This window comes from Misgurnus anguillicaudatus, chromosome 24, assembly GCF_027580225.2.
Source record: "Misgurnus anguillicaudatus chromosome 24, ASM2758022v2, whole genome shotgun sequence".
NCBI lineage: Eukaryota > Metazoa > Chordata > Actinopteri > Cypriniformes > Cobitidae > Misgurnus > Misgurnus anguillicaudatus.
In genome coordinates, this window is record NC_073360.2 from 1,583,744 (window position 1) to 1,596,840 (window position 13,097).

Sequence of the window (13,097 nt, forward strand, 5' to 3'; positions counted from 1 at the left end):
AAACTAGCAGTTATTAAACCGCTGATTAAAAAACCACAGCTTGATCAGGGAGAGCTTAATAACTTTAGACCAATCTCAAATCTCCCTTTTCTTTCGAAAATATTAGAAAAGGTAGTGGCAAGCCAGTTACGCACATTTTTGACAAATAATAGTACATATGAAAAGTTCCAATCAGGATTCAGGCCCCACCATAGCACAGAGACAGCGTTGCTTAGAGTTACAAATGACCTCCTATTAACATCCGATCGTGGTGAAATCTCAATTCTTATATTATTAGACCTTAGTGCAGCCTTTGACACAATAGATCATACAATCTTACTCAATAGACTAGAAAACTATGTTGGTATCAGTGGTCAGGCGCTAGCATGGTTTAGGTCGTATCTAACCAATCGCTATCACTTTGTTTATGTAAACGAGGAAGAGTCATATCACTCCCTGGTTAAATACGGTGTACCGCAGGGATCGGTTTTAGGTCCTATCCTGTTCTCGTTATACATGTTACCTCTAGGAGACATTATCAGGAAACATAACATAAGTTTTCACTGCTATGCGGATGATACCCAGCTTTACATCTCCTCACATCCCAGCGAAACACACACGTTTTCTAAGCTAACAGACTGCCTTAGCGATGTTAGTGACTGGATGGCACATAACTTTCTTAAGCTGAACTCCAATAAGACAGAGATACTTATTATTGAACCGAATCGCTACAAACATAATATGTCAGATTACACGTTGCACATAGATGGCTGCACTGTGGTGCCATCTTCCACGGTAAGGAACTTAGGTGTGATGTTCGACAGCAACTTATCCTTCGATAGTCATATCGCCAACGTCTGCCGTACAGCTTTCTTCCACCTTAGAAATATCTCGAAAATACGCCATATACTGTCTACATCTGACGCAGAGAAGCTTATCCATGCTTTTATGACCTCTAGAATAGACTATTGTAACTCGCTACTCGGGGGATGCCATGCAAATCAAGTAAACAAGCTTCAGCTAGTTCAAAACGCTTCCGCAAGGGTACTTACTCGATCTAAAAAGTACGACCACATAAGCCCAATTCTGGCATCTTTACACTGGCTACCAGTTAAATATCGCATACAATTTAAAATACCACTACTCACCTACAAAGCTTAAAATGGCCTAGCACCCTCATACCTTAGAGAATTACTATCAGAATACAATCCATCACGCACACTACGGTCACAAAATTCTGGTCTCTTGATTATCCCTAGACTATCAAAAGTGTCTAAAAGTGGAAGGTCATTTTCCTACTTAGCCCCTAAGCTCTGGAATGATTTACCAACCGATGTCCGAGAATCAGACACAGTCGATAATTTTAAATCTAGACTTAAAACTTTTCTCTTCAACAAAGCATTCGCATAATTTGTCTAGTAAAAGTACTTAACTCGAAATAGTTATTTGTACCGAACAAAGCACTCGCGGTCATAAAACAGACCAACCAAATAAATAAATAAAAACCTTATCTTAACGTATAGTCGGATTGCGATTTTGGAACTTTCGTGTTCTTGTGAATAGTATGCCATACAAACCCGTTTGCCACTGAACCTGCATTAACGACGACAGTGGGGCATCCGGCCTTAGTCAAACGGGTTGGCACGTACGGTTGGGTTGGGCTTTTGGCGCTTTCTTTATATTGCGAATACTATGCCATACAGACCCGTTTGCCACTGAACCTGCATTAACGACGACAGTGGGGCTTCCAGCCTTAGTCAAACGGGTTGGCACGTATGGTCGGGTTGCGATTTTGGCGCTTTTTTGTGTCTTGTGAATAGTATGCCATACAGACCCGTTTGCCACTGAACCTGCATTAACGACGACAGTGGGGCCTCCAGCCTTAGTCAAACGGGTTGGCACGTATGGTCAGGTTGCGATGTTGGCGTTTTCTCATGATCTTGTAAATAGCATGCAATATAGACCCGTTTGCCACTGAACCTGCATTAACGACGACAGTGGGGTTACAGGCCTTAGTCAAACGGGTCGACAGGTTTCATTTTCTCTTTCTCTTAAAAATCAGAAGGTGACCCTTAGTTACCATATATACCGTCGCAGTGGGCCCCCAATTTGCAAAATCCTCAACTGTGGATAATATAATTATGCCGCAATAGTTAGTCTGTCTGAAACTAAGCTGATTAAACCACATCACTGTGTGACACTTGCATTACATGTGAACGGCCCCTACGCTAATATGATTTTGTTTTTCTCTCCCTGTCCTGTCCTCGACCCTGAGGACAATGGGACAAACAGACCCAGTTCCGGTAGATGTGAAAGTCGACTCACCTCTGATCTACTGGTCGTCCATCACTGTGATGCCCAGCTGATGCCTGACCAACGACCACCGGCAGAACCCGCTTAAACCCCGCTTAATCCCCGCTTAATCTCCTTATCCGTTTATATGTGTTTATATACATATATATCTCCCAAGGGTTTTTCCCTCCTAGGACTTTTTTTTTTTTTTCCTCGGCTCAACAACCCGGGGTTTTTGTTTTTTTTCTCCTAGGGGTTTTTTTACCCCGGGGAGGTAGCCTGCTTGGGCTTAATTTAGCTTCTTCTCCTAGACGTTACATTAGTAATACGCTCGTTCATAATGTCGAGTCATAGCCTCAGCAAATTTGACAGCTTATGCTATTGTGTATTATGTTGTGCTATCTGTCATTTTTCTGTGCTTTTACTGCTTCTATTAATGTAAAGCTGCTTTGAAACAATTGAGTATTGTGAAAAGCGCTATATAAATAAAATTGAATTGAATTGAATTGAAAGAGTCCTGGACATACAATTAGCAAAAAATACAGCAGATGCCAACAGTGTCTTTGGGTTTTGAAAGAAGCAAACAAATCTTTAGATCTGATAGTTTTCATGTATTTGTGGGATTGACTCTGACGGTACCAGCCAGCCAACAGTCTGAGCATAGGCAGCAATACACAGGACCAGGTTTTGCTGGCCCAGCTTCAACTCATCCTTGTAGTCTAGTGGTTAGAGCACTGATTCTCCCATATGGGAGACCCAGGTTCAAATCCCACAAGGTTTAAGTGGAAATCTCCATTGACCAGTAGTCACTTCTTTACCTCTGATAGAGTTTGTGGGCATCTTATAGCCTGCAAATGCTATTTTCCCTTCCCAAAGCCAATAGGCTGTTCATTTTATTACTGTTCCTAAGTCTCCTAAAGCAGTCTTCATAGTTGATGTGGGCTTAAGGTTTCTGCTGGACGTTTGAGATAAAATTTAAGATAGAGTACTGGACATAACATTTAGTGCTTTCAAGTTAAATGTTCATGTAAGTTTCAATTGAAGAAAATGTCCTGGACATACAATTAACAAAAAATACATCAGATGCCAACAGTGTTTTTGGGTTTTGAAAGAAACAAACAAATCTTCTTTAGATCTGATAGTTTCATGTATTTGTGGGATTGACTCTGACTGTACCAGCCAGCCAACAGTCTTAGCATAGTCAGCAATACACAGGACCAGATTTTACTGGCCCAGCTTCAACTCATCCTCTGTAGTCTAGTGGTTCGAGCACTGATTCTCCCATACAGGAGACCCAGGTTCAACTCCCACAAGGTTTAAGTGGAAATCTCCTATTTAGCTCTGATAGAGTTTGTGGGCATCTTATAGCCTGCAAATTCAGTTTTCCCTTCCCAAAGCCAGTAGGCTGTTCATTTTATTACTGTTCCTAAGTCTCCTAAAGCAGTCTTCATAGTTGATGTGGGCTTAAGGTTTCTGCTGGGCATTTGAGATCAAATTTAAGATAGAGTACTGGACATAACATTTAGTGCTTTCAAGCTAAATGTATTCATGTAAGTTTCCATTTAAGAAAGAGTCCTGGACATACAATTAGCAAAAAATACAGCAGTTGCCAACAGTGTCTTTGGGTTTTGAAAGAAGCAAACAAATCTTTAGATCTGATAGTTTTCATGTATTTGTGGGATTGACTCTGACGGTACCAGCCAGCCAACAGTCTGAGCATAGGCAGCAATACACAGGACCAGGTTTTGCTGGCCCAGCTTCAACTCATCCTTGTAGTCTAGTGGTTAGAGCACTGATTCTCCCATATGGGAGACCCAGGTTCAAATCCCACAAGGTTTAAGTGGAAATCTCCGTTGACCAGTAGTCACTTCTTTAGCTCTGATAGAGTTTGTGGGCATCTTATAGCCTGCAAATGCTATTTTCCCTTCCCAAAGCCAATAGGCTGTTCATTTTATTACTGTTCCTAAGTCTCCTAAAGCAGTCTTCATAGTTGATGTGGGCTTAAGGTTTCTGCTGGACGTTTGAGATAAAATTTAAGATAGAGTACTGGACATAACATTTAGTGCTTTCAAGTTAAATGTTCATGTAAGTTTCAATTGAAGAAAATGTCCTGGACATACAATTAACAAAAAATACATCAGATGCCAACAGTGTTTTTGGGTTTTGAAAGAAACAAACAAATCTTCTTTAGATCTGATAGTTTCATGTATTTGTGGGATTGACTCTGACTGTACCAGCCAGCCAACAGTCTGAGCATAGGCAGCAATACACAGGACCAGATTTTACTGGCCCAGCTTCAACTCATCCTCTGTAGTCTAGTGGTTCGAGTACTGATTCTCCCATACAGGAGACCCAGGTTCAAATCCCACAAGGTTTAAGTGGAAATCTCCATTGACCAGTAGTCACTTCTTTAGCTCTGATAGAGTTTGTGGGCATCTTATAGCCTGCAAATTCTATTTTCCCTTCCCAAAGCCAATAGGCTGTTCATTTTATTACTGTTCCTAAGTACCCTAAAGCAGTCTTCATAGTTGATGTGGGCTTAAGGTTTCTGCTGGACATTTGAGATCAAATTAAAGATAGAGTACTGGACATAACATTAATGCTTTCAAGCTAAATGTATTCATGTAAGTTTCCATTTAAGAAAGAGTCCTGGACATAAAATTAGCAAAAAATACAGCAGATGCCAACAGTGTCTTTGGGATTTGAAAGAAGCAAACAAATCTTCTTTAGATCTGATAGTTTCATGTATTTGTGGGAATGACTCTGACTGTACCAGCCAGCCAACAGTCTGAGCATAGGCAGCAATACACAGGACCAGGTTTTGCTGGCCCAGCTTCAACTCATCCTTGTAGTCTAGTGGTTAGAGCACTGATTCTCCCATATGGGAGACCCAGGTTCAAATCCCACAAGGTTTAAGTGGAAATCTCCATTGACCAGTAGTCACTTCTTTAGCTCTGATAGAGTTTGTGGGCATCTTATAGCCTGCAAATTCTATTTTCCCTTCCCAAAGCCAATAGGCTGTTCATTTTATTACTGTTCCTAAGTACCCTAAAGCAGTCTTCATAGTTGATGTGGGCTTAAGGTTTCTGCTGGACATTTCAGATCAAATTAAAGATAGAGTACTGGACATAACATTAATGCTTTCAAGCGAAATGTATTCATGTAAGTTTCCATTTAAGAAAGAGTCCTGGACATAAAATTAGCAAAAAATACAGCAGATGCCAACAGTGTCTTTGGGATTTGAAAGAAGCAAACAAATCTTCTTTAGATCTGATAGTTTCATGTATTTGTGGGAATGACTCTGACTGTACCAGCCAGCCAACAGTCTGAGCATAGGCAGCAATACACAGGACCAGGTTTTGCTGGCCCAGCTTCAACTCATCCTTGTAGTCTAGTGGTTAGAGCACTGATTCTCCCATATGGGAGACCCAGGTTCAAATCCCACAAGGTTAAAGTGGAAATCTCCATTGACCAGTAGTCTCTTCTTTAGCTCTGATAGACTTTGTGGGCATCTTAGAGCCTGCAAATTCTATTTTCCTTCTGTTCCTAAGTCTCCTAAAGCAGTCTTCATAGTTGATGTGGGCTTAAGGTTTCTGCTGGACGTTTGAGATAAAATTTAAGATAGAGTACTGGACATGACATTTAGTGCTTTCAAGTTAAATGTTCATGTAAGTTTCAATTGAAGAAAATGTCCTGGACATACAATTAACAAAAAATACATCAGATGCCAACAGTGTTTTTGGGTTTTGAAAGAAACAAACAAATCTTCTTTAGATCTGATAGGTTCATGTATTTGTGGGATTGACTCTGACTGTACCAGCCAGCCAACAGTCTGAGCATAGGCAGCAATACACAGGACCAGGTTATGCTGGCCCAGCTTCAACTCATCCTCTGTAGTCTAGTGGTTTGAGCACTGATTCTCCCATACAGGCGACCCAGGTTCATTTCCCACAAGGTTTAAGTGGAAATCTCCTATTTAGCTCTGATAGAGTTTGTGGGCATCTTATAGCCTGCAAATTCAGTTTTCCCTTCCCAAAGCCAGTAGGCTGTTCATTTTATTACTGTTCCTAAGTCTCCTAAAGCAGTCTTCATAGTTGATGTGGGCTTAAGGTTTCTGCTGGGCATTTGAGATCAAATTTAAGATAGAGTACTGGACATAACATTTAGTGCTTTCAAGCTAAATGTATTTATGTAAGTTTCCATTTAAGAAAGAGTCCTGGACATACAATTAGCAAAAAATACAGCAGATGCCAACAGTGTCTTTGGGTTTTGAAAGAAGCAAACAAATCTTTAGATCTGATAGTTTTCATGTATTTGTGGGATTGACTCTGACGGTACCAGCCAGCCAACAGTCTGAGCATAGGCAGCAATACACAGGACCAGGTTTTGCCGGCCCAGCTTCAACTCATCCTTGTAGTCTAGTGGTTAGAGCACTGATTCTCCCGTATGGGAGACCCAGGTTCAAATCCCACAAGGTTTAAGTGGAAATCTCCATTGACCAGTAGTCACTTCTTTAGCTCTGATAGAGTTTGTGGGCATCTTATAGCCTGCAAATGCTATTTTCCCTTCCCAAAGCCAATAGGCTGTTCATTTTATTACTGTTCCTAAGTCTCCTAAAGCAGTCTTCATAGTTGATGTGGGCTTAAGGTTTCTGCTGGACGTTTGAGATAAAATTTAAGATAGAGTACTGGACATAACATTTAGTGCTTTCAAGTTAAATGTTCATGTAAGTTTCAATTGAAGAAAATGTCCTGGACATACAATTAACAAAAAATACATCAGATGCCAACAGTGTTTTTGGGTTTTGAAAGAAACAAACAAATCTTCTTTAGATCTGATAGTTTCATGTATTTGTGGGATTGACTCTGACTGTACCAGCCAGCCAACAGTCTGAGCATAGGCAGCAATACACAGGACCAGATTTTACTGGCCCAGCTTCAACTCATCCTCTGTAGTCTAGTGGTTCGAGTACTGATTCTCCCATACAGGAGACCCAGGTTCAAATCCCACAAGGTTTAAGTGGAAATCTCCATTGACCAGTAGTCACTTCTTTAGCTCTGATAGAGTTTGTGGGCATCTTATAGCCTGCAAATTCTATTTTCCCTTCCCAAAGCCAATAGGCTGTTCATTTTATTACTGTTCCTAAGTACCCTAAAGCAGTCTTCATAGTTGATGTGGGCTTAAGGTTTCTGCTGGACATTTGAGATCAAATTAAAGATAGAGTACTGGACATAACATTAATGCTTTCAAGCTAAATGTATTCATGTAAGTTTCCATTTAAGAAAGAGTCCTGGACATAAAATTAGCAAAAAATACAGCAGATGCCAACAGTGTCTTTGGGATTTGAAAGAAGCAAACAAATCTTCTTTAGATCTGATAGTTTCATGTATTTGTGGGAATGACTCTGACTGTACCAGCCAGCCAACAGTCTGAGCATAGGCAGCAATACACAGGACCAGGTTTTGCTGGCCCAGCTTCAACTCATCCTTGTAGTCTAGTGGTTAGAGCACTGATTCTCCCATATGGGAGACCCAGGATCAAATCCCACAAGGTTTAAGTGGAAATCTCCATTGACCAGTAGTCACTTCTTTAGCTCTGATAGAGTTTGTGGGCATCTTATAGCCTGCAAATTCTATTTTCCCTTCCCAAAGCCAATAGGCTGTTCATTTTATTACTGTTCCTAAGTACCCTAAAGCAGTCTTCATAGTTGATGTGGGCTTAAGGTTTCTGCTGGACATTTCAGATCAAATTAAAGATAGAGTACTGGACATAACATTAATGCTTTCAAGCGAAATGTATTCATGTAAGTTTCCATTTAAGAAAGAGTCCTGGACATAAAATTAGCAAAAAATACAGCAGATGCCAACAGTGTCTTTGGGATTTGAAAGAAGCAAACAAATCTTCTTTAGATGTGATAGTTTCATGTATTTGTGGGAATGACTCTGACTGTACCAGCCAGCCAACAGTCTGAGCATAGGCAGCAATACACAGGACCAGGTTTTGCTGGCCCAGCTTCAACTCATCCTTGTAGTCTAGTGGTTAGAGCACTGATTCTCCCATATGGGAGACCCAGGTTCAAATCCCACAAGGTTAAAGTGGAAATCTCCATTGACCAGTAGTCACTTCTTTAGCTCTGATAGAGTTTGTGGGCATCTTATAGCCTGCAAATGCTATTTTCCCTTCCCAAAGCCAATAGGCTGTTCATTTTATTACTGTTCCTAAGTCTCCTAAAGCAGTCTTCATAGTTGATGTGGGCTTAAGGTTTCTGCTGGACGTTTGAGATAAAATTTAAGATAGAGTACTGGACATAACATTTAGTGCTTTCAAGTTAAATGTTCATGTAAGTTTCAATTGAAGAAAATGTCCTGGACATACAATTAACAAAAAATACATCAGATGCCAACAGTGTTTTTGGGTTTTGAAAGAAACAAACAAATCTTCTTTAGATCTGATAGTTTCATGTATTTGTGGGATTGACTCTGACTGTACCAGCCAGCCAACAGTCTGAGCATAGGCAGCAATACACAGAACCAGATTTTACTGGCCCAGCTTCAACTCATCCTCTGTAGTCTAGTGGTTCGAGCACTGATTCTCCCATACAGGAGACCCAGGTTCAAATCCCGCAAGGTTTAAGTGGAAATCTCCTATTTAGCTCTGATAGAGTTTGTGGGCATCTTATAGCCTGCAAATTCAGTTTTCCCTTCCCAAAGCCAGTAGGCTGTTCATTTTATTACTGTTCCTAAGTCTCCTAAAGCAGTCTTCATAGTTGATGTGGGCTAAAGGTTTCTGCTGGGCATTTGAGATCAAATTTAAGATAGAGTACTGGACATAACATTTAGTGCTTTCAAGCTAAATTTATTCATGTAAGTTTCCATTTAAGAAAGAGTCCTGGGGCCTCATTTATAAAACTCTGCGTAGGATTTGCGTCAGAAGTGGCGTACGGATGAAACATAGGACGTGCGTACGCACAGAAATATTCGGATTTATAAAACCGTGCGCACGCACATCCTACGCATTTTTCCCTTAATAAATCACAATCAATTCTAAATGTAGCGCAGCTTTTGCGGCTTCATGACACGCCCATAGTTGCCCATAAATAGTCCGTGAAACGCCCACAAGTTAATATGCATTGATTGCGAAATCATGGCAAACACAGAGAAGAAATCAAAAAAACGTAACTTCACTCAATGTGAGGTAGAAGTTATCGTTGGCGAGGTGGAAAAAAGGAGAAAAATGTTGTTTGGAGGGCACAGTGCGGGCATCACTAATGCCAAAAAGGCGCTTGAGTGGCAAACGGTGGCAGACGCTGTAAATGCTGTAGCCTCACAACCTCGGACCGTGGCCGAAATAAAAAAGAAATGGTCGGACATCAAAGTCGAGGCAAAAAAACGTCTAGCGCTCCATCGCCAGAGTGTGTCTGCCACAGGTGGGGGAAAGGGGACACCGGAGCTGACCCCTCTTGATGAGAGACTGGCGGCAATTATTGGGGAAGCCCTATTAAGTGGAGTGGTGACTGAGGCGGAGGGGGACACTGACGCGCCAGATGCACCGGGTGACACAGGTAAGAGAAATAAGTAAAATGAATGCAGTCAAGTCACATGTATGCAGGCTACACAATTACAGTTTATTAATATAGAACAATTTTATTTCAGTTGCTGGGTGTTCCAGCGGGGCCAGTGGTTACGATGCTGCAGCTGAGCAGCCGTCTGGACCCAGCGTCTCCACGGCACGCGGCTCTCAACCCTCCAGCAGTGGACGTGTCCTCACCGATGCAGTCCTTGAAATGCAGAGGGAAGTCATTGGTTCAATCAGAGAGGTGGCCAAGGAGTTGGGCGAAATCAAGACTGCGCTGACTGAAATAAACTGCACGATGAGGGAATTCTTGAATAAATAATATTTTCCACACCTTTTGTTGTTCTTTACAAGCGACGCATCACTTCCAAACGCTGGCGCACAGCAGCAGCATTTGGCTCAAATGCCTGGGGATGGGGTTCAGGGTCGCGGCCAACACAGCAATCGGCGCCAGGAGGTAGAGGCACGTTTTTAAGCTGTGCCACATTGTGTAGCACAGCACATGCCATCACGATTTGGCACACCTTTTCAGGCGTGTACAATAACCTCCCTCCAGTGCAGTCGAGGCAGCGCCATCTGCCCTTCAACAGGCCGATGGTGCGCTCCACTACAGCGCGAGCTCGGCTGTGGCACATGTTGTAGTGCCTTTCCTCTGCACTATGTGGGTTGAGGAAAGGCGTAAGCAGCCACTGTTTGAGAGGATATCCACTGTCCCCTGCAAGGATAGTGAAAGGGTTAAGACATTAAAGTACATTAAAATGTGAATGTCTATAATCAAACGTACCTAGAAGCCAGCCATCACATATAGCACCAGCCTCGAGTCTGCGTCCAACACTGCTGTGTCTTAAAATAAATGAGTCATGGGTTGACCCGGGCCACCGAGCTACTACATTAGTGAGCAACATGTGTGCATCACAAATAATTTGGACATTGATTGAATGAAAATGCTTTCGATTAATGAAAGCATTTTCATTAACGTTCGGTGCCCTTATGGCAACATGAGTGCAGTCAATAGCACCGAGGACATTTGGGAAACCATACATAGCTGCAAATTCAGCTTTCTTGTTTGCCTGTTCACCCGCCGTGTATGGAAACTTTATGGAATCATGGCACAAAGCTATTATGCCTTTTAATACGTCTGGCATTACCCGGCTAAGGGTCGGCTGAGATATTCCTGACCTGTCAGCCAATTCCCTCTGAAAAGTGCCAGTCGCCAGAAATCCTAGTGTTGTTAGGACTTGAAGTGGGACTGGCACGGCGTGGTTCCTCCGAGTGCTCCTCTGTAACGGCGGGCCCAAAAGCCCGCAGAGGTCCAACAGGACGGCTCGAGGAAGTCGGAACCGGCTCATAAGCCACTCGTCCTCGTTTGCCAGCAAGTCTTCTTGCTGTCTAAAGATGCGGTCACTCCGAATCCTTCCATTTGCCACATCTTCTAAGAGCGCAAGGTCAGCCATTGTGCGTCATTACGCATTGTGATGGGGCATTTTATTTCCATCCATTTAATTGCATCTGACAAGCTACAGATGTCGGTAATAATCGACGTGGAAATGGGACATTGTTCAGCGCAAATGTAATTTCTTGTTGCTTTCTGAATGGTTGAGACATACGCCATACATTGTTTTATCAAAAATAAAACACACTAAAGGCATATGCATGAATACCATAATTCCGTAGATTATGAAGATATGGTTTACTATGAAAACAACTTTCCCCAGTGGACAATTAATACATCTATTTATTTATCTATCTATTTAACTATATATCTCCTTAATTATCTATCTATCTGTCTATGTAATTGCATCTATATATGCTCCGCCAGACGGACACATTGACAAGAATATCAGTTTTGTACATTATTTCGTTCTGTTAACTATATTCTTTTTGAGGATGAATTGCACAACATGCCAATATTATTGCAGAACATATTTCACTTTTCTTTTAGCAAATATGTGTTCATTTGAATTTCTGTTGTAATTTTCGATTTCTTTATTTTTTTCTTTCACTACTGATCGATCAAACGGGTGTTCGTGTAGGCTGTTAATTGTAAGACTTGCTTTGTGAAGTGTTGTGTCGAACTCAGTTCCCCCCATGTTTCCCTCCAGCGCAGTGCCCTCATAGCGCCCTCACCACGTTACATTTAGATAGATTAAAGATTTGATTTGGTTATACTAAAAAGGCATAATATCATGTATTTTATAATACAATTTATTAAATATTTCATACATTTGACAGTTTTCTATTAGGGTATTTCTTTTAAAATATAGCCTGTCTTTTTTTTTTTTTTTACTTTAATGGTCGTTTTAAAAATGTAATGTTTGCATACATAGTTAAATAAATATTATACATATAATATGATTCATACTGTAAAAATAATTGACTTACCATTAAGAACAATACAGATACATTACAGAAATGCACACATATACATCTCAGTAGCCATTAAAACTTTAAATATATAAATAATAAAACCTATAACGTGATAAAAACGCCACAAAAACACCACACTGAAGGGAAAAATAGGGGGAACATAGTGGCAACAGACTTTGACACAACAGAATTCTTCATGTTATTTATTAGAGGTAGTGTTGTCATTTTTACTTTCACTTTCACGTGTTCCTTCCATCTGCCGTCGGTGTCGCCATTTCTCATTTCACCCGTTTTTGTGCGTACGCCTGGGTCCGAGCTTGCGTGACGGACCGCACATTTTCCCGTCAAGTTTGCTTTTTATAAATAACAACTATTGCGTAGAGAGTGGCGTACGCCTTCTTTTGTGCGTACGCAACGTTTATAAATGAGGCCCCAGGACATACAATTAGCAAAAAATACAGCAGATGCCAACAGTGTCTTTGGGTTTTGAAAGAAGCAAACAAATCTTTAGATCTGATAGTTTTCATGTATTTGTGGGATTGACTCTGACGGTACCAGCCAGCCAACAGTCTGAGCATAGGCAGCAATACACAGGACCAGGTTTTGCTGGCCCAGCTTCAACTCATCCTTGTAGTCTAGTGGTTAGCGCACTGATTCTCCCATATGGGAGACCCAGGTTCAAATCCCACAAGGTTTAAGTGGAAATCTCCATTGACCAGTAGTCACTTCTTTAGCTCTGATAGAGTTTGTGGGCATCTTATAGCCTGCAAATGCTATTTTCCCTGCCCAAAGCCAATAGGCTGTTCATTTTATTACTGTTCCTAAGTCTCCTAAAGCAGTCTTCATAGTTGATGTGGGCTTAAGGTTTCTGCTGGACGTTTGAGATA

General features: G+C 41.3%; 1 protein-coding gene across 1 annotated transcript; it reads left to right on the top strand.

Moving 5' to 3' along the window:
- The first annotated feature begins 9,162 nt into the window (after nt 1-9,162).
- On the top strand, nt 9,163-10,170 carry LOC129429645 (nuclear apoptosis-inducing factor 1). The gene is made up of 2 exons (XM_055186515.2): nt 9,163-9,832; nt 9,924-10,170. The coding sequence occupies exons 1-2, from the start codon at nt 9,415-9,417 to the stop codon at nt 10,163-10,165; spliced, it is 660 nt and encodes a 219-aa protein (XP_055042490.2). The 5' UTR covers nt 9,163-9,414; the 3' UTR covers nt 10,166-10,170.
- The last annotated feature ends 2,927 nt before the right edge of the window (nt 10,171-13,097 follow it).